The following is a 20,702-nucleotide window of genomic DNA, read 5'->3' on the forward strand; positions in this document are numbered from 1 at the left end:
CTAACCTCTGGTAAGTGGGGGATTGAGTAACCCCACTACTATATTGGTTTGCTTCAATATATAAAAAATATATGTCTCACCTTATGAATATGATTAAAGCGGAGTTCCGGGCACAGATCTCATTTTTTGATGAACATACCCCCGGGACAGTCAGGGCTAGCACATTCCACAATGGCTAGCCTCTGATCTGTCCCGGTTCGCACTTACCTGCAAGAAGAAATACTTACTTTGAAAATTTCTTCCACAGCGTTTCCATCTCTCTTGTGGGCAGCTGAAGCCGGCGCGGTCCTCTTCGGTGTCTTCTTCCGCATCTTCTTCTCCCAGAATGCGCCGCACCGGCCCCTCTCGTCACTTCCGGTGCGGCGCCGCATTCCTAAACAGCTTCTGGGAAGTGACGTGCGGGGCCGGTGCCGTCGCATTGATTCCTGGGAGCGATGACGTTCAGCTCCCAGGAATCATCGCGAGGCAGGAAGTGACGGGGTGAGCCGCGGCGCTGGAGGAGGAAGTACCCTGAGGTGAGTATTTACGATCTTCGATTACAAGGTGAGTGTACAAAAAAAAAAAAAAAAACTATCCAATTCCTTTTCAGGTTATGTGTAGCTAGCGGAGGGGCACAAAAAAAAAATACCGATTTTGTGCCCGGAACTCCGCTTTAAACTCTTATCTAAATGGCACCCATAAAGTGCATAATGTGCTCAAAAATATTACTTATCCATACACAATGGTACATTCAGCCTGCCTATTAATGGTTCCAATCTCAGCCAGTTCCTGCTGAACCGGCCGAGATTTCGAACCGTGTATGGCCCGCAATAGGCTGGCCATAGATAGATTGAAATGTGGCCGGTTCAGCAGTGACTCATCTCTGGCCATTCCAAAAGATCGACTTTTATCAAACAAGATGTTGGAAATGTTTCATTCAATCAGCTGCTGCAGCGCTGATCGGTGTATTCTGACAGCAAAGGAGTCCCCACTGTCAGAATATCATATCACAGCGGCGGGGGGAGGGGGGGGGGGATTCCTCCAACCACTTTGCCTTTGTGGATATGGAACTCATTCATTTTTGTTTTTCTTTAGCTTGTCAGCTGAATTAAAAAAAAAAAAAAAACAGTGTTTTTAAACCCAGCTTTAGTTGTGGAATGATTTGAGCCGTGCAGGAATCTCTTCTGCACACACACACGCTGATGCAAAGTCATCGCCTTTAGAATGTAATAAAAGACTTTAAATTAGGCACTAAACATAAGTGAAGCAAGAGCGGAAATTCCCTGCCTGCAGTGCAATTGTGTGCACACTGGGACTTCCTCTATAGGCTCTGATCTCCTCCCCCCCTGAGAAATCAGTAAATCCCTCCACGCCTGGAACAGCTCAGTTATTGTGTTGTCAGCAGAGCTCCAACATGCTGATCCTCCCATCCGGAGATCTGGAGAGGTTGGAGTTGGTGGGACATGGAGGGTTCGGGAACGTCTATAGAGGATGGAGCCAAACCCTGAAAATGGACGTAGCGCTCAAAGTGATGCAAGAAGGCCATAGGTATGTACTCACAAGATACTTCTGGAAACCTTTATTTAATGGTGACTCCTGAAAACTCCTTTCTTCAGGGAACCCTATCCCGCCTCCACCTAAAAACGGAACTTGTACTTTCTCCATTAAAAAGGCAAAGCTTTTTTTTTTGTTTATTTTGGAGAGAGTTATGGTCGGAATACACGATTAGAATATCGCCCGGTCATTCGACCACCGACTTATGAAAAAGTGCTCATCGGTCGAAAACGTTGCTAACATACACGGTCCGAATATCGCCCAACCGTTGACCGCCGACAATCGAAACAGTGTTCGTCGGTCGAAAACGTTGCCAACATTAACGATCCAAAAAAACTATTCCCAGCCATGCCTGATGAGGTTCTACAGATTTCAAATGAACAACCTCAACACCAACGTATAGAATATCGTTCATTCGCAAACGAGACGACAGAATTTTTCGTTTTTTTTCAAACGGTATTTTTCGTTCACAAATCGATATCGGTCGTTGATGGCTGGGCATTAACGAGTAGAATATTGGCCGATCGTTTGCTGAACGGAAATTTTTGCAGATTTTCTTATCAGGTATTCCAGCCATAAGGAAGGGTTGTAACCATCTATGGCATCTGTGTCCCACTGGGGGAGATTTTCCTTCACTTCCTGTCCTACAGCCAAAATAGGAATTAGGAGGAAATCCCTCTGAAGTGAGGGCATCCCTGGTTGTCACCAGAACTAGTGTCCTCATTGGAAGATTTCCCCTCTATTACTGTTCTGATGACAACCCAAATTTGGGTTTTTCCTTTCACTTTCGAAGATGTTGGTAAACAGGACAAATAGAGCGGAATCTCCCTAATGGGGGCACAGATAGAGATAAAAACCTGACAGGGATTCCAATCCCTCTTTACTATATCCGAAAACTAAAGAAAAGTCTGCAATTCAACTCATCCCCACATATATTACCTTTAGTATCACTTGCCCCTCCTTTAAGATTGTAAGCGCTCATGAGCAGGGTCCCCCTAATGCTCTTGCACTGCACAAAATGTTGGCCCTATATAAGTCATGGATAATAATAATAATTATGTTATTAATCATAGTATTATTAATATTAGTAGTAGTATTTGTAAGAGTAGTAGTATTACCAGAATTCACAATCTGCGGTGTCCGGCAGAGCGCGCCCCTATTCCTATATAAATCTTGGATAATAATAATAATATTATTATTATAGTATTATTAACCACTTTACCACCGGAGGATTTTGCTGTCTTACGTCCAGGCCACTTTTTGCGATTCGGCGCTGTGCGACTTTAACTGACAATTGCGCGGTCGTGCGACGCCGTACCCAAACGAAATATACGTCCTTTTTTTCCCACAAACAGAGCTTTCTTTTGGTGGTATTTGATCACCTGTGTGATTTTTAATTTTTGCGCTATAAACAAAAAAATAGCGTTTATTTTGAAAAAATAACAATATTTTTAACATTTTTTTATATGAAATTCCCCCCCCAAAAAAATGTAAAAATCAAAATTTCTTTAAATTTTTGGCCAATTTGTTTTCTGCTACCTATGTTTGGTAAAAAAAAATCACAATAAGCGTATTTTGATTGGTTTGCGCAAAAGTTATTGCGTTTACTAACAAAGGGAAAGATTTCTGTCATTTTTGGGGGGGGTTTTTTAACGAGTAATGGCGGCGATCTGCGATTTGTTTTGCGGGACTGCGACATTGCGGCTGACAGATCGGACCCTTGACTGACATTTTTGACACTTTTGGGGGTACCAGTGACATTACTACAGTAATCAGTGCTATAAATATGCACTGTTACTGTAAAAATGAGACTGGCAGGGAAGGGGTTAATTTTATTGCAGAGGGAGGGGTTAATGTATGCCTGGCGCTTACTAACGTGTGTGGGGGGAGGTGACTGAGTGACACAGGGACAGATCGCATGTTCAGCTATGCTGAATCCTGTAATCTGTCCCTGCCTGTTACTTAGGAGATCCGCCCGCTTGTGTTTACACAAGCGGGCGGATCTCCAAACTCGATTCCCCGACGATCGGGGGAGAGCAGCGGCGATCGCCGCCGCTCCTCCCCTGGCCCGACTCCTGCTGTGACTGAAAACAGCGGGAGCGCGCCCACAAGGGGAGGAGTCCAGCGACGTAGGTCTACGTCGCTGGCCGGAATCGAGCCACTTTGCCGCAGTACAATCCCAGTGACTGGTCGGCAAGTGGTTAATAATAATTATTATTATTAATATTAGTAGTAGTATTTGTAAAAGTAGTAGTAGTACCGGGATTCCCAATCCGCTGTGTCCGGCAGAGCGCGCCCCTAACCCAGAACAGGCTGGATCACGTACTCCCGAACAGGAGAAATGTTCTAACCTGAATGCCGAACCCCATCGAAGTCTATAGGAGCCAGACAGGAATAATCAAAAGTGCCCATTTTGAAGGCTTATACACAAGTAATTGGCCATAAAAAGGGCATGGGGGTCTTGGTACTGCCCTGGGGGACATGTATCAATGAATGCCTTTAGAAAGTATTCATACCCCTTGAAATGTTCCACATTTTGTCATGTTACAATCAAAAATGTAAATGTATTTTAATGGGATTTTATGTGATAGATCAACACAAAGTGGCCTACAATCGTGAAATGGAAGGAAAATTATAAATGGTTTCACATTTTTTTTACAAATAAATATGTGAAAAATGTGGCGTGCATTTGTATTCAGCCCCCCGAGTCAATACTTTGTAGATCCACCTTTCTCTGTAATTACAGCTGCAAGTCTTTTTGGGTATGTCTACCAGTTTTGCACATCTAGAGAGTGAGATTTCTGCCTAAAAATAACATTTACGTTTTTGGTTATAACATGACAAAATGTAGAAAATTTCAAGGGGTGTGAATACTTTTTCAAGGCCCTGTATACAGTTGATGTGTTATGTTGAGCGGATTTGTCAGCTATATAGTGACTGCATGGTATTACATATCAATGAATGGGGGGGGGGGGGGGGGTTACAGGGTTTAGACACTGTTGTGCAATAAATCACAGTGTGGCTTTGTTGGCTGGAAATTTATGCAGGAATTTGGGAAAACCCCAGTGTAAGAAATTCAAGGGATTGGAGTATATAGTGACAGAACTGCTACAACCCTGGAGCGATAAGAGCAGCTGGATGGGAAGCTAACTGTGACATACCATAGGGAACTGACAACAATCATGTCCGGAATGTGTGAAAGAAAAAGGAAATACTCCATGTATGAGGAGTGCACACAGCTCATATATGAAAGTGAAACTCGTACAAAGTCATGTACTTAAATATATAGATGCGTATGTAATACCTGCAGAAAACAGTATCTTACAAAAGTGAGTACACCCCCTTCCATTTTTGTAAATACTTTATTATATCTTTTCATGTGACAACACTGAAGAAATGACACTTTGCTACAATGTAAAGTAGTGAGTGTACAGCTTGTATAACAGTGTAAATTTGCTGTCCCCTCAAAATAACTCAACACACAGCCATTAATGTCTAAGCCACTGGCAATAAAAGTAAGCGAAAATGTCCAAATTGGGCTCAAAGTATCAATATTTTGTGTGGCCACCATTATTTTCCGGCACTGCCTTAACCCTCTTGGGCATGGAGTTCACCAGAGCTTCACAGGTTTCCACTGGAGTCCTCTTCCACTCCTCCATGACATCACTGAGCTGGTGGATGTTAGAGACCTTGCGCTCCTCCACCTTCTGTTTGAGGATGCCCTACAGATGCTCAATAGAGTTTAGGTTTGGAGACATGCTTGGCCAGTCCATCACCTTTACCTTCAGCTTCTTTAGCAAGGCATTGGTCATCTTGTAGGTGTGTTTGGGGTCGTTATCATGTTGGAATACTCCGAAGTCTCCGAAGGGAGGGGATCATGCTCTGCTTCAGTATGTCACAGTACATGTTGGCATTCATGGTTCCCTCAATGAACTGTAGCTCCCCAGTGCCGTCAGCACTCATGCAGCCCCAGACCATGTGCAGTGTTTCTGACTCCTACCTCCAGGACCACTTCAGATCACTGAAGTGGTCATGGTGGTTAGAGTGTTCCTTTAATATCTCTCAGAAGAAGTAAACCTCTGTATACTGATTCCATTTCATTTGATCATCCTCTAGTTGTGTTAAATTAGTGCGGGAAGGGGGCGCGGCGGCACGGGAAGGGAGCGCGGCAGCGTTTTATTACTTATATACCTTAACTATAGTATATATTTTATATGCGGCCCGAGAAAATTTCTCTACACTCAATGTGGCCCAGAGAAGCCAAAAGGTTGGACACCCATGCAGTAGATTAACATATTGGGGGAGGGAGTTCCAGGAGATGGGAAAGGCTCTGGAGGTGAGCATGGGAGGAGGTGACAAGGGTGCTCGAAATGAGCATGGGGGGAGGTGACAAGGGTGCTAGAGATGAGCATGGGAGGAGGTAACTAGGACCCTAGAGATGAGCATGGGAGGAGGTAACTAGGACTCTAGAGATGAGCATGGGAGGAGGTGACGAGGGTGCTAGAGATGAGCATGGGAGGAGGTAACTAGGACCCTAGAGATGAGCATGGGAGGAGGTGACGAGGGTGCTAGAGATGAGCATGGGAGGAGGTAACCAGGGCCCTAGAGATGAGCATGGGAGGGTGCTAGAGAGCAAGAGGTCTTGGGAAGGGAGTATAAATCTTTATCTTATTTGTTTTGCAGTCAGAAGCCAGTGGAGAGATTAGCAGAGAGAGGGGTGGTGGACACTGAGCCAATGGTAAGGCTGTTTTTTTTTGTAATATATACTATACAATACTAACAATGATATACTATATTTTTTATACCAAAACCTTCAAAGCTACTTTACTCCTCTCCTTTATTTCCTGTCATTCTGCAGCAAATAATAAGCTTCTAAAGAGAACCTATGTCTGCATGACTGTTACATGGCACAGCTAAGGCACCTATCCTGTGTTAGAAACTGCCACTGCCTAATGTCCAGAAGGAGTAATGGTCCCTTGGAGGACAAGTTCATACTAAGAATGTTGCAGAGGTGGCCTTTGCTTTGAAGCTAGCACTGTTTCCTTTTTCCTCCAGCGCTAGATGGAACCATTGGCTTCCAGCTATCCAGGCAGACTTCCTTATTTTGTTTAGAGAGTAATACCGCACCAGTAACAGGCTCACAATAAATTTGGGATTCTTCGTTTCAGTTCCAACCTGAAAAAGCTGATGAGGGCTCTAATGAAGGAACGAGATGTGATGCAGAAAGCAAGCAACCCCCATGTTCTCCGTCTCCTTGGAGTATATGAGAAGGTGGAAGGCAGTCTTGTAGAGCATGGATTGGTCATGGAGTATATGCCCCTTGGTTCTCTACGCACTCTCTTTGACAATATCCCAGATGTCCCATGGGCTTTGAGGTTCCAGATTCTTCATCAAGTGGTCCTTGGAATGAATTACCTTCACAGTCTGAATCCTCCAATAATCCATCGGGATCTAAAACCCTGCAATGTCCTTTTAAATAGGCATTTAGATGTTCAGGTAAGTGACCTATGACACCTGAATGATACAGCATGAGTAATGGGGAGGTGTCCCCATTGAAAGTTTAATTTTCATCTCTCTTGTCCCGGTGGCAACCCTAAACTTTTGGATTCACCCTCACTTTCTGTCTTAGTAGCAAGAGACAGAACAGTCTTCCCAACAGGTAAATCAGCAATATGAATTCAACAGAAGGCCTAACCCCCTGAACATTCTACCTAAAACATAGATTAACTGTACTGTATACTATATATGAAGGTAACACTTTTTTTTCTAAATAAGCAATCAGGATTGTCATCCAATGGATATATTATGATGACCTAAATGAATAAAATATAGGTTTGCTTCAATGGTGTTCTATATTTTAGTCATGGGTCCACATTCTGCACTATATGGGCAAAAGCATTGAGACACCTGCCTCTCCAAACATACCATTCTGAAATCAAGAATATTAATATGAATGTAGTACTGCCCCCTAGGGAGCTGCTGAGTGTGGATTCCCCTGGGTTACCCATAGCAACAGTCTGTAAAACGTATCACTTTAAGACTTGGCTCAGACAACGAACAGTCCAGGGGATTTGGTTTTTGTGTTTTATTTTAGAACTTGGATGGGAGAAGGGATGAGTGGGATACTCCAACTTTGAACTATGCACAATATAGAGGACGACAGGCTGCAGTGTATGCGGCAAGGCCGTTGTTTCACCTTTGCCACAGAAGTGTAGATAGTTGAATATGCTCCTATTAAAGTTACTCTTCAGGGTCTCAACTTGGCACCCCCTTTCTCACTTGCTGTGTGGGCTAGCCCTTGTCCACTGACTCTCCTCTGGAGCAGTCCCCTTCCTGGGCAGACCCCTGGCAAGCTTCCCGGTACTCAAGGACACTGTTTTTCCCTGGGTCTCTCTGCCTTCAGCTCCACTGGTCAGCATCCACTGGACTTCCTGGCTCAACACCACACTCCAGGTCGACTAGGCCGACTGCCTGTGACCACTTTCCACACTGACAGGAGGAGAGACAGCCATCACCCTCCTCCTGGGACCTGGCTTCCCACCCAAAGACCGCCCTGTCACATGTGCCCCTGGCTTTTATGACCTATCCCAGGATGCACCACTGTTGTGCCCTCTCACTGGGACAACCACAAAAGTGTCACTGGCTGGATTTCCTCCACTTTCCAACAGGCTCCCCTATTGGATACAGTGGGGACACTCCCTCAGACCAAGTGAATCACACATGGACACATGTAACAGGCAAAGCTACTGATCAAGCTCCCTTGATAAGCAGATGGAGCAAACAATGCTTTTACCTAGCACCTACCTAGGAGGGTGCTACATAAAGTTGACCCACCCTTTGCTGCCATGGCAACCTCTTCTCTTTCTGGAAGGTTTTCTGCCAGATACTGGAACACAGCCAGTAGGATTTGTTTCCATTCAGCCACAAAAGTATAAGTGAGGTTGACACCAATGTTGAGTGATCAAATCTGGTTCACAGTTGACATTCTAGTTCTTTCGACAGATCATCAGTTATGATGTGGTCTGTGATTTGTGAACAGCAATCCCGTTCTTTTACTCCCAGCAAACTACCAGCTCTTGTAGGGCAGAAATTTGGTTAAATGATTGGTTCATCAGATAGCACCTTTCCAACAAGCAACTGAGTTGTAAGCAATTCTACTGCCAATATTTGCTGTTGGAGACTAATTGAAAATGATGCATGTGTGTCCACTGTACTCAAGGATGTGGGTTTTATACTTATGCTTCCAAAATGCCCCCCTTGCTCTCCCTATCCCATATTTAGTTACAAAGTTAGTCTGGTTGAAAAAAGACTCAAGTCTAGTTCAACCAATAAACGGGAAAACAAAATCGTACAATCCCATATACACAATCCTATACCTACAGTTGTTCCACAGGAAGACAAAACATGATCCAATTTGCTCAAGTAGAGGAAAAAATTCCTTCCTGATACCCCAAGAGGGAAAATAGATATTCCCTGATTCAACTACTTATAAATGCTAGTATCCAGTTATATTATGTACATTTAGGAAAGAATCTAGGCCTTTTTTAAAGCAACCAACTGAGGTTGCCAGAATCAGCTCTTCAGGGAGTCTATTCCACATTTTCGCAGCTCTTGTGTGAAGAAACCTTTCCATATTTGGAGATCAAATTGATTTTCCTCTATACGTAAAGAGAGCCCCCTTGTCCTCTGTGATGACCTTAAAGTGAATAACTCCACACCAAATTCACTATATGGACCACTTATGTATTTATACATGTTGATTATATTCCCCCTTAATCTCCTCTTCTCAAGAGAGAATAAATTCAGTTTCTCTAATTGTTCCTTATAGCTGAGCTCCTCCATGCCTCTTATCAGTTTGGTTGCCCTTCTCTGCACTTTCTCCAGTTCCCCGATATCCTTTTTTGTGAACTGGTGCCCAAAACTGAACTGCATATTCCAGATGAGGTCTTACTAATGACTTGTACAGGGGCAAAATTATATCTCTCTCTGGATATATACCCCCCTTTATTCACTTTAAATGAGCCTATAACCTCCTCTTTCTGTTGTGGCCTACTCCAGCTCGGGCTTCTCTAGTCCACTTCACTGAACTAGTGAACCACAGTGTAAGTCCTATGGAGAATATGCTGCATATTCGCAGAACATCGAGTGAGGCCACAGCAGGCGGAGGAAGTCATCAGCCTATCTGAAGTTAGTAGAAAGTAGGTAACCGAGCGGGTACTCCAAACAAAAACTTTTACAATTGGGAACATACTCTTAAAAAGAAGCACTGAATTATGAGGTGCATCAAGAAACCATTTTACTGCTATTTTAGAATGAAAAAGTAAGGAAAATATACAGTATCTCCCACCACCACCATGCTTGAATGTGAAACCATCTGGAAGTTTCTCTTTGGTGCCAGTATTTGACAAACCATAATAAATGAATTATAATTCTTCTTTAACAGATCACAGATTTTGGATTGTCTAAGATTGTAGGGGCTACTACTTCTTCAGTGCCATCGTTTGCAGGGACATTGTCCTACATGCCGCCCGAAGCTCTAAATGACATTACCTATCAGTCTTCAAAATCATATGATGTTTACAGGTAAGAAAAAATCAATGGTGATATTACTGAAAAGAAAAATGCCCCTGCATCAGTGGTGTAGTTGGAAGAAATCATTTCCCTGTGTCAGAGGTGTCCCTGGAAGAAGAATAGGGTCTCAGCATCAGTGATGTCACTGAAAGGTAAAATTTCCCTGCGTCAGTGGTGTCACTGGAAGGAAAAATGTCCCTGTATCACTGGTGCTGCCAAGAGGGAAATGGCACTGCAGTAGTAGGTGCCAGTCTGAGGAGGACTGATTGTCATCTGGGGGTCAGTGGGATGAAAAAAGGGTGGGAGGTGTGGCATGAAACTAAAGGACTCTGGGGGGGTTCTGAGGGGGAAGACATTTTTAAAGGGTTTTAAGGGATTATTCAGAAGTGCGGCTATCATTGGCAGGTGCCGGCTGGCCAACCTGAAACGGGAAAAGGCATTCGGCTCTGGAAGACAGATGATGGCGCCGAGGGACCCAGTGTGCGGCACCCAAGTGGCAGGTCACAGCAGGGCAAGGCTGTATAAGCTGAGCTGGTGAGTATGAGAATTCAGGATAAAAGGTAGAAGAAACCTAAAAACAAATTAACACAGGAGACACGGGCTGACATTCCTCTTTAATTTATAGTTGAAGGAAGCTGAACTGACCCTTCCACATTGCAATGCAATGCATTTCTACTTCTTCAGTACTTGTTTAAAGAAAAAGGAACTTGCTATAAACCTAGTGTTCCAGGAATAATTTCCGTTACTTGAAATGTATGTATTAATATGACATATCAGTGAGTTGTATTGCTATTTTATATTATTTTTACCATATTTTAGACACTGACTCTTTGCTATGTTTTGCTTTGTTGTAGTTTCGGAATCTTAGCGTGGACAGTATTTTCAGGGGAAGAGCCTTACCCAGGTAAGTCCTTGTAGACCCCGTTCTTTTGTTATGTTTCTCATATGGCCAGTAGTAATTAGTCACATTGAACTGGACTTGTTCTGCAAAATAGAATATGTTTTGCTGTTCATCAAAGCTATATTTTCTATTCTAATGAGTTTCAGGAAGATGCTCCAATATGAAATGCGTCAAGGCAAATTGCGTATCAGCGAATTTCCTTTTTTTGCATGTTTTTCCACAAATGTATGCACATTTTTGAGGCGTATTGCGTGTGTTTTTCATGTGTTTTCGAGCTTTGGACATTTTTTTTTTTTTTTAGCTAATGGCATCTTCCTTGCATCGGCCAGACCAGTTTTTAAGCTAAAGCCGGCCATAGATGATGCAATTTTCGAAAATCACTCGATTCCCCCATCAACACAGCCAGTGCTGATGGGGGGAATCCCTCCTGGAGACCTATTGCATTTTCTGAGTGGGGGAGCCGTCCCTGAGCCATCCCTGGGAAAACAGTGATTATTATAGAGGCTATAGTTGCTGGCATTAATCGCAGGTAAAAATCCGACATGCTGCTCGTACCCAATTCGATCAATGGATCCACTTGGGTATAACCAGTCTGCCTATACATGAATCTATTCTCGGCCAATCCTGGCTGAACCAACCAAATTTCCATCCATGTATGGCCAGCTTAAGTTCACACTTCAGCTTCTTAAGTTGTTTTTGGAGCTTTTTTTGACATTTGTACATGGAGTTTCAAGTGTTTTCAGGCTCAAGCATTCTCTGTTTTGGCCAGCGAAAATATCTTGTTAAAAGAAAAAGAAGAGGCAAGAAATTGCAAGGAAAACACACGTTGTGCGCCTTTTCCAGCTATGTTCAAGTGCTCCCATTGAAGTTTGTTAGGACCAAAAATGCACATTTCTGTCCCAAAGAAGCTCAGGTATCTTCCTTTTCGAGCTTCGAGTGACACAATGTTCTAGTGTGAACAGGCACCAAAGGATGCAAGTAGAATGCTCATGTTGAGGGTTAAAGTGCTTCTAAAAAAGCTCTTCAACTTCCTCAGCTTTATCTCAAGCAGTCTTATTGGTCATACACAAGTTACCTCTGTCTACTACAGAACACCTCCCTACATGCAGAGCCAGCGCTGCCACTAGGCGAAGTAGGCAGCGACCACAGCTGACTTCCCTACTAGCCTGGCCAGGGAACATGAAGGGCTGAAGACCGCCACTCTTAAACAGGGCTGGGGCACTGACTGCCAATTCAGAGAAAGCAGCAGCCGAGGAGGACATCCATCATGGGGGGCTGCGGAGGAGGTCAGCAGATCAAAAACGAAGGGATTTCCAGTCGCTACTTACCAACCAGCCAGCAACCAGCCAAATTAACCTGTCTAACAGTATGCGTTAAAAACAGAGGTTTAGTTGCACACATTTGCAAATACATGCGTAAGCTGCAGGCCGCGCCAAGGCACCCTGATATCTGCAGTCCCTAACTCTACCTTTAAAGAGTCTCCACAATGGAAGCACATGCATTCTGATGGGATAGATGGAGGACAGGTGACTGGAGGGAGCCCACCCCTCCTTAAAGGCGCAGGGTCACACTGAACACCCAGCACATAGCACAATGGCAGCAAAGGTGTCAGTGCGTTGCCTGACCAATATAAACGTTATACGATATTGCAGAAAGTGGTCACCTCCCCCACCTATCACTGGTCTTGATAGTAAGGAGCACTGAAAGGGCAAACGCAGATCAAAAACGAAGGGATTTCCAGTCGCTACTTACCAACCAGCCAGCAACCAGCCAAATTAACCTGTCTAACAGTATGCGTTAAAAACAGGGGTTTAGTTGCACACATTTGCAAATACATGCGTAAAGCTGCAGGCCGCGCCAAGGAGGAGGTCAGCAGCAGCTCAGCCTGTGAGGAGGGCGAAACCGAGTTGGCCCCTGGAAATCAGAGGACATCTGGGGGGGGGGGGGGGCAAAGGAGGCAAGCATCATGTCTCTCCTCAGGATGGAGGAGAAGGTCATTGACTTCAGGAGCATGCTGGAGGGCTGCTACTGGCTGCACGGCGCTGATCACTGGCTGTCCAAGCAAAAGCTGCCACTGCTGCCCTGGCTAGTCCAATCTGACTCTCAGTACCTTCATATTGGATGCAGGGGGTAGGTGGGGCCGAGGGGGGTTGGGGCGGCTGGTGCTTGCCTTGGGCGCAAAATAGTCAAACACCAGCCCTGCCTATATGTTATACAGATGTGGAGGGGAGAGGTGTTCTGTAGTCCTTAAACACTGCTGGTCCTAGGGTGACAAAACTTCTCTGTAGGTACAGTACAGTTTGTGAATGTTGCCACACTAAGACAAGGGGGTGTGTTACCAGCAAGGACATCTGTTAAAAAGAGCAGAAATGAAAAAAACCAATGCAGCCACTAAATCTAAGGACTGTCAAGCTGCAATATATTGCATTTTTGTTATTGGGTTTAGATTCAATTTATGTCTGTTATAACCTGGGTTCTAGATGTAGGAATGTATCCAGCTCCGGTGTTATTTCTACGTGTGTTCACAATGCTTCCCTAGTGGGGACTCGCTGGGAGAAGTAGTGGGGTTGATTTATTAAACTGATTTTGCACTCTCCAGTTTTAGTAAATCAACCCTGATGTATTTACATGGCTAAGACAGTCTCAGGATTGCATCAGAGGGGTTTAGTATCCATACACAAACACAAGGGGTTGTCTATGTCATAAATGCCATAAGTGCCATAAAAAACACAGTGGGGTGAATACTCCTTCTTACTCAGGGAACAACTGGCCTACCGCCATCGTAATATGACTCAGAAATGTAGCCTTATTTGGCGAACTGGCTGGATAATTACAGTTAGTAATGGATAGACTTCTCCAACTAAAGCCCCGTACACAGGCACAGATTTTGTCCGTAAATTGTCGGCCAACATCCAATCTGCCGATTGTAGGCTTGTTAGTATGATGCTTCCGACAACCAACTGCGAATTTTTGGCCGAAAAAAATCTGGTGTGCATGCTATAAAATTTTTGTTGGCCAACAAAGAACGGCCGATTGTTCCTCAGTCAGTACAGATTTCGGCAGACAAAAATCAGATGAGCAAAACTGGGCATGCTCAGAGAAGAAAAAACACATGGAAAGTCAACCATCACATGACATCACTTCTGAAGTTGGTTTTTGTTGGCCAACAAAAGTCCAGTGCAAGTCTAGAGCACATTTCATCCAACAAACAACACTGGACAAAAGACGGCCGATCAGTTGGCCAACAATCTGTGCGTGTGTACGGGGCTTAAGAAGTATTGATTAGCCCCCTTGTTGAGGGGATCAAGGTTGCTTTTACCCCACCCAGAGTTTTAGCGGTTTCTCCTTTTGTTTTGAGCTCTTTTATCCAGACATACCTTTTCTATGTCACCTGTGTACATTTTTTAATAATAAGCTCTGGTTAAAGCTGAGTTCCGGCCTCAAAATCGAAAAAATCGATTTTGGGCCATCCGCTTGCTGAGGGCCACCTGCAAAAGAAATGGATGCTCCCAATTTTTTTTTTTTTTGGTCACTTACCTTGATATTGAAGAGGCGGCCCGCGCCGTCTCTTCCCGTTAGCGATGACTCCTGGGAGATGAACGTCAATCGCTCCCAGGAGTCAATGCGCCTGCACCGGCCCCGCTCGTCACTTCCGGTGCAGGCGCGGCATTCCCTGCTAAACAGCTTCTGGGCATGCCCAGAAGCTGTGCAGGGATGCTGCGCTTGCACCGGAAGTGACGAGCGGGGCCGGTGCAGTGCATTGTGGGACTCCGACTTTACCGAAGAGGCCGCAGAAGAGGACGCGCTGGCTTCAGCTGCCCACACCTGAGATGGCAGCGCTGGAGAAGAACTTTTCAAGGTAAGTATTTCTTCTTACAGGTAAGTGCAACCCGGGACAGTTCAGAGGCTATCCATTGTGGAATGTACTAGCCCTGACTGTCCCGGGGGTATTTTTATCTAAATTTGACCCCCGGGGCCGGAACTCCACTTTAACCTATTTATTTGTTTTTAGTTGTATTTATCTGTATATATGTTATCATGGTTGTGCCCAGCCTAGTGCATTTGGAGGGTGTGCACCCTAAAGCTCAAAAACATATGCGTTTGTCTTTCTACATATATATGGCCCTGGCACATTGATCTCCCTTCTGACAAAGTGAAAGAGAAGTGCATAAACACTTTTCCTATGGCAGAGCCGGTAAGAGGGAGATCTTTCCTATCTTCCCACTGGCACAAAAAGCGAGAATGCTAATGTGCGTGGGTTGATTAGGGTGTGCCCAGGAACACCCAACACACCCTGTGCACACGCCTATGTATGTTACATGGCTCTTATCTGATTTTCCATATGCTACAGTTAATAACTGCATGCACAGTTATTTTTTAATACTAATGAAATAATTTGATTAAAAAAAATATCTCTTCTTCTGTTTCCTAGGGGTTCCTTCAGCAATAATTCTGCGCTGTGTAACTAATGGTCAGAGGCCCACAGTGAGTGTCTTAGACGAGTACAGTGATGTTAGAATGGTGCCAGAAGTCAAAGGGTTGATGATCAGATGCTGGGATCCCAATGCAGATAACAGACCCAGCTTCCATGGTAAGTGTAATGACAACATAATGTGTAGAAGTGCATTCATTTCAGCCATAAATAAAGATCAGCTATAAGAGGCTTATCATGCAGTATTATTGTATCTTGTGATTTTATCTGACAATGAGTGTGAGTATATTGCTAGGAGTAAAAAGAAAATACACAGTAGCCCCGACAGAGGCAGAAAATCCCACCAACATAAGTATGATGACATTGGAAGGTGGCTGAAAATGTTGACAAAGTTTGACCCTCCTTAGTTGTCTGTGCTACACAAAAATGATCATATCAGAACAAGGTCGGAGAGATGCACCATGGGTTGCAAGAAAGATAATTGCTCAATTCCCCCATCAACACAGTTAAGCCCCGTACACACGAGTAGAAATTCGGCCGGGAAATTTCATCCGGCTTGTTAGTATGATGCTTCCGACAACCGACTCCGACTCCGACTTTTCGGCCGAAAAAATCCTGGTGTGCAGGCTATAAAATTTTTGTCGACCATCAAAACACGTCCGATTTTCATCTCATTAATACAGATTTTGACGGGTAAAAATCTTATGAGCAAGACTAGGCATGCTCAGAGATGAAAGAACACATACAAAGCAATCCAACACATGACATCACTTCTGAAGTAGAATTCTGTCGTGCGGGAAAATTCGTGTGCAGTCTAGGCACATTCCAACCAACAGACACCACTCTGGACAAAAGACGGACGACCGGTCGGCGGAAATTCGTTGCGTGTGTACGAGGCTTTAGTGTTGGAGGAATCCCTCCAATGGAGCTTTTATTGTGTTGCCCTGGCTGGGGATGCGGGGAGCCTTTCCTACCAGGAGAACACAGTGATTATTGCTAGTCACTATAACCGTTGCCAGTAATCGCATGCCGAAAATCCGACATACTGGTTGAACGTACCAAAGTTGAACGATGGATGGACTGGGGTACATTCAGCCTGTCTATAGATGGTTTAAATCTCTGCCGGCCCTTGCTGAACCAGCCGAGATTCTAACCATCTATGGCCGGCTTCATGTCAGCTTAACAATGGTCTGGTATAAATGACTAATTTACCTAAAACATTTTCTGAAGAATCATTAACCTGATTTAAAAAATAGATCTACATTATTTGCAGACCCATTTACCCCTTTAAAAAAGGTTTGCTAAATTTGAATTTGTTTCTACAATATATGCCTTATTTATTAATATAAAACTTAGAAAACAAATGAATACTCACCAATAGCTTATCTCTGAGTAATAACCATTGTCTGTGAACCAATGATGTATGTGTTTTCAGCAATCAGAAAGAAATGAAAAAAAAAAAACGATCAATGAATCAAACAAATAAACAGTAAAAGTCCATATACTTGTGAAAGTGGTAGTCCCATACAACGTTGTGATATTTGTTAATATAATATAAAACGGATGATATACAGTATGTATGCTACAATCTCCTTTTGATCCACTATGAACACTATACTGAACATTTCTATACAGGTAGGCAAGACTTCTGTGCCTTGTATATATTAATCTATTTTTTTTTTTTTTGGGTGTTTAAAAAAAACAGTATTGAGAGAGAGAACAGCTTTAAATTAGGGGTATACACAGTATATATGGGTGTTGAATGCAAAATAAAATGGATCCAGCACCCATGTTACCTATAGAAGAGAGATAATCCTCAACTCCTTAAAAATCTTCAAAATGTATTGATTCTCTATAAAAGACATAATATCCAGACCACAGATGTTAATGCATTTCAGCCTTGTGGGCCTGGTAGTGTCTTTTATTGAGAATAAGTACATTTTCAACATTTTAAGTTATGGATTATCTCACTTTATGATTGTAATTGCAGCTGTGCGACTGCCTTTTTGCACCCGGCAGCTCTTAAGGATCTCCTTATCCTATTGGGTTGTAGCACCCTATCTTCACTTTATTTTTGGACTCATGTTACCTATGCCTGGCCAGTGGTACAAGAAAATGCTGCATCCTTGGTAGTCAGTGGAAAGAAGAATGCTCATTTGTTGGTTAAAGTGTGTGGAAGCATGCTCCATTATTAATGTCAGTGGGAGGAAGCATGCCCAAGCTTTGTTGTCAGTAGGGGTAGGAAGAAAAAAGGCGCAGCATTGGTGGCCAGTGGGAGGAAGAATGCACTAGGTGTGGTATCAAAGGGAGGAAAAATGCTTCATCATTTTTGTCAAAGGGAGGAAGAATGCTCCATCGTCGGAAGGTCAGTAAGAGGAAGAATGCTCCAGCACTGGTTGTCAGTTGGAGGTAGAATACCCGATCCTTGGTTGGTCAATTGGAGGTAGAATACCCAAGTATTAGTGGTCAGAAGGAAGTAGAATGCCTCAGCGGTGGTGTCAGTGGGAGAAACAAAGCCCCATCCTTGGTGGCCAGTGGGAGGAAGAATGCTCCAGCACTGGTTGTCAGTTGGAGGTAGAATACCGATCCTTGGTTGGTCAATTGGAGGTAGAATACCCAAGTATTAGTGGTCAGAAGGAGAAAGACTGCCTCAGCGGTGGTGTCAGTGGGAGAAACAAAGCCCCATCCTTGGTGGTCAGTGGGAGGAAGAATGCTCCAGCACTGGTTGTCAGTTGGAGGTAGAATACCCGATCCTTGGTTGGTCAATTGGAGGTAGAATACCCAAATATTAGTGGTCAGAAGGAGGAAGAATGCCTCAGCGGTGGTGTCAGTGGGAGAAAAAAAGCCCCATCTTTGGTGGCAAGTGGTAAGAAGAATGCCCCAGCATTGGTGACAGTAGTAGGCATGCCCCAGTGTTAATGTCAGTGGAACAATCCCGAGACATGGCTTGCATCCATGGGATCCTGGAAGTTTTTTGTTTTTGTTTGGCCTTTAATGGATAAAATAATGTATTTTTATAAGCTTCTAGCATATTCTTTGCAGTGCCATGGAGATTGATTTATAATGGTTTATTTTTTAAGACTGCAGTGAATGTACATCAATGATGTATGAAGATTATCAGAACGAGGCGAGAAGTGCTGTTCGAAGTGTTGAAGATCGTCTCACAAATATGGGTTCTTCAGCTCAGGTACTCCATATTGTCACAATGGCTGCATGATATGTATATTTCCAATTAAGCTTCAAGAAACACATTGCTACGGTGTAGTTCATTGGTGTTAACTTATAAAAGGAGCAAAGGCATGTGCAAATCACTTGCAAGAGAAATTAAAGCCCAAATGGACTTTCAGTTTAAATCCGCTAAATACAATTTAGGAGCATCAAACCAAAAGTTGTGCAAATACTTACAGTTCATTTTTTTTAAAACAGCCACAGCCCAAGTCAAAAAGCCTGTGCCCTGCCAATATGCTATAAATAAGGACCACTGCCCTTTGTGGAGAAGCAGTGGTCTCTTTTCAGAAGCCTGACACATCCCCTGCTGATTTAGAGCTAGCTAGAGCAGGGAGTGTGAGCTTTGCTGATTAGGATCTCATCAGGTAGCGTGTCAGACCTCTGCAAAGTGACTCTTATTCTACACGGAGAGCAAGGGGTTCTTCTTTACAGAATGCAGCCAGGAGACAGGCTTTTTCTACACAAGTTGTGGCTGCTTTCTAAAGCAAATGAAGAGTTTTATTGCCTTTTATGTTGAAACTAGAACATATTTAGCTGGTTTTTCAACTGAAAGTTCTATTCAGCTTTAAAAAACAGCATTTTTCTAGCATGTTTGGTTGATTGCAGTTAATACAGCTTCATTTTATTTACTAAGTTCAGCGAACATTCACTAAGCTAATGGTAATTTATATAGGGGAGCGGATATCACTATTTGCCCTCTTTTATACTCTGCCTGTTTCACACATTGCAGGTCCACATTTTACTGCCCATTCATAAAATGCATTGTGTAGGGTTAGTTCACCTTTACCAAAAACTTCCTATAAGGGGCGCCTGTAGATAAAAACAAACTGTGCAGCTTTGACTAAAGTCGGATAGGGCCCTTGCTATAGGTGTAGGCAATTTACATACCTCCCAAAGCCTGACTACAAAACTCCTAGAGGTGGTATCACCTCATTCTGCCTAGTTGCTAGGATGTTGCTAAGACAATCCCATTCGTTATGGCTCACCCCCACCATCACAGTCCATCGCCTTTACCCTCAGCTTCTTTAGTAAGGCTGTGGTCATCTTGGAGGTGTTTGGGGTCGTTATCATGTTGGAATACTGCCCCGCGGCCCAGTCTCTGAAGGAAGGGGATCATGCTCTGCTTCAGTATGTCACAGTACATGATGGCATTCATTGTTCCCTCAATGAACTGTAGCTCCCCAGTGCCGGCAGCACTCATGCAGCCCCAGACCATGACACTCCCACCACCATGCTTGACTGAAGGCAAGACACACTAAGTCACCTAATTAGTTAATTTATTTCACTTGTGTGTAATTTCATCTCAGTATAATTACAGCTGTCCTGTGAAGCCCTCAGAGGTTTTTTTAGAGAACCTTAATGAACAAAAAGCATCATGAAGGCCAAGGAACACACCAGACAGGTCAGGGATAAAGTTGTGGAGAAGTTTAAAGCAGGGTTAGGTTATAAAAAAATATCTCAAGCTTTGAAAATCACACGGAACACTTTTCAATCCATCATCTGAAAATGGAAAGAAAATGGCACAACTGCAAACCTACCAAGACATGGCTGTCCACCTAAACCAGGGGTAAGGGAACCTACGTCCCGGGGGCCATATGCGGCCCTCAAAGTCATTTGGTCTGGCCCCCCCTGCAGCTGAGTCTGTGTCTCTCAGCTGATCTGTCAGAACGGCGCCAATGCTTCCTGTATAGTTCCTGTATAGTTCTATCAAATGCACTCCGCCTGTGACCAATACAGGAAACATCGCCTCTTCCTCCAGCGCGGCGCCGCTGCTAGTCAGCATTTATCACCAGCAGCACACACAGCAGTACCAGCCAGAGCCAGCAGTACCAGCCAGAGCCAGCAGTACCCACAGCAGTATAAGCCAGAGCCAGCAGTACCCACAGCAGTATAAGCCAGAGCCAGTAGTACCCACAGCAGTACCAGCCAGAGCCAGTAGTACCCGCAGCAGTACCAGCCAGAGCCAGTAGTACCCACAGCAGTACCAGCCAGAGTCAGCAGTACCCACAGCGCAGTACCCACAGCAGTACCAGCCAG

The 20,702-nt window shown here is 44.0% G+C and overlaps 1 protein-coding gene across 1 annotated transcript in view; it reads left to right on the forward strand.

Moving 5' to 3' along the window:
• Positions 1 to 1,357: 1,357 nt before the first annotated feature.
• LOC309569815 (receptor-interacting serine/threonine-protein kinase 3-like) overlaps positions 1,358 to 20,702 on the forward strand; it is a gene marked incomplete at its 3' end in the record, with an annotated part of 29,614 nt that continues 10,269 nt past the window's right edge. The window contains exons 1-6 of the mRNA XM_082275818.1: positions 1,358 to 1,527; positions 6,702 to 7,029; positions 9,977 to 10,116; positions 10,959 to 11,008; positions 15,438 to 15,596; positions 18,518 to 18,624. Of these exons, the coding sequence (XP_082131944.1) occupies positions 1,394 to 1,527; positions 6,702 to 7,029; positions 9,977 to 10,116; positions 10,959 to 11,008; positions 15,438 to 15,596; positions 18,518 to 18,624 (918 nt within the window). The 5' untranslated portion in view covers positions 1,358 to 1,393. The remainder of the gene's footprint in view (positions 1,528 to 6,701; positions 7,030 to 9,976; positions 10,117 to 10,958; positions 11,009 to 15,437; positions 15,597 to 18,517; positions 18,625 to 20,702) is intronic.

Source organism: Pelophylax lessonae, assembly GCF_965119305.1.
Source record: "Pelophylax lessonae genome assembly, chromosome: 13".
Taxonomy (NCBI): Eukaryota; Metazoa; Chordata; class Amphibia; order Anura; family Ranidae; genus Pelophylax; species Pelophylax lessonae.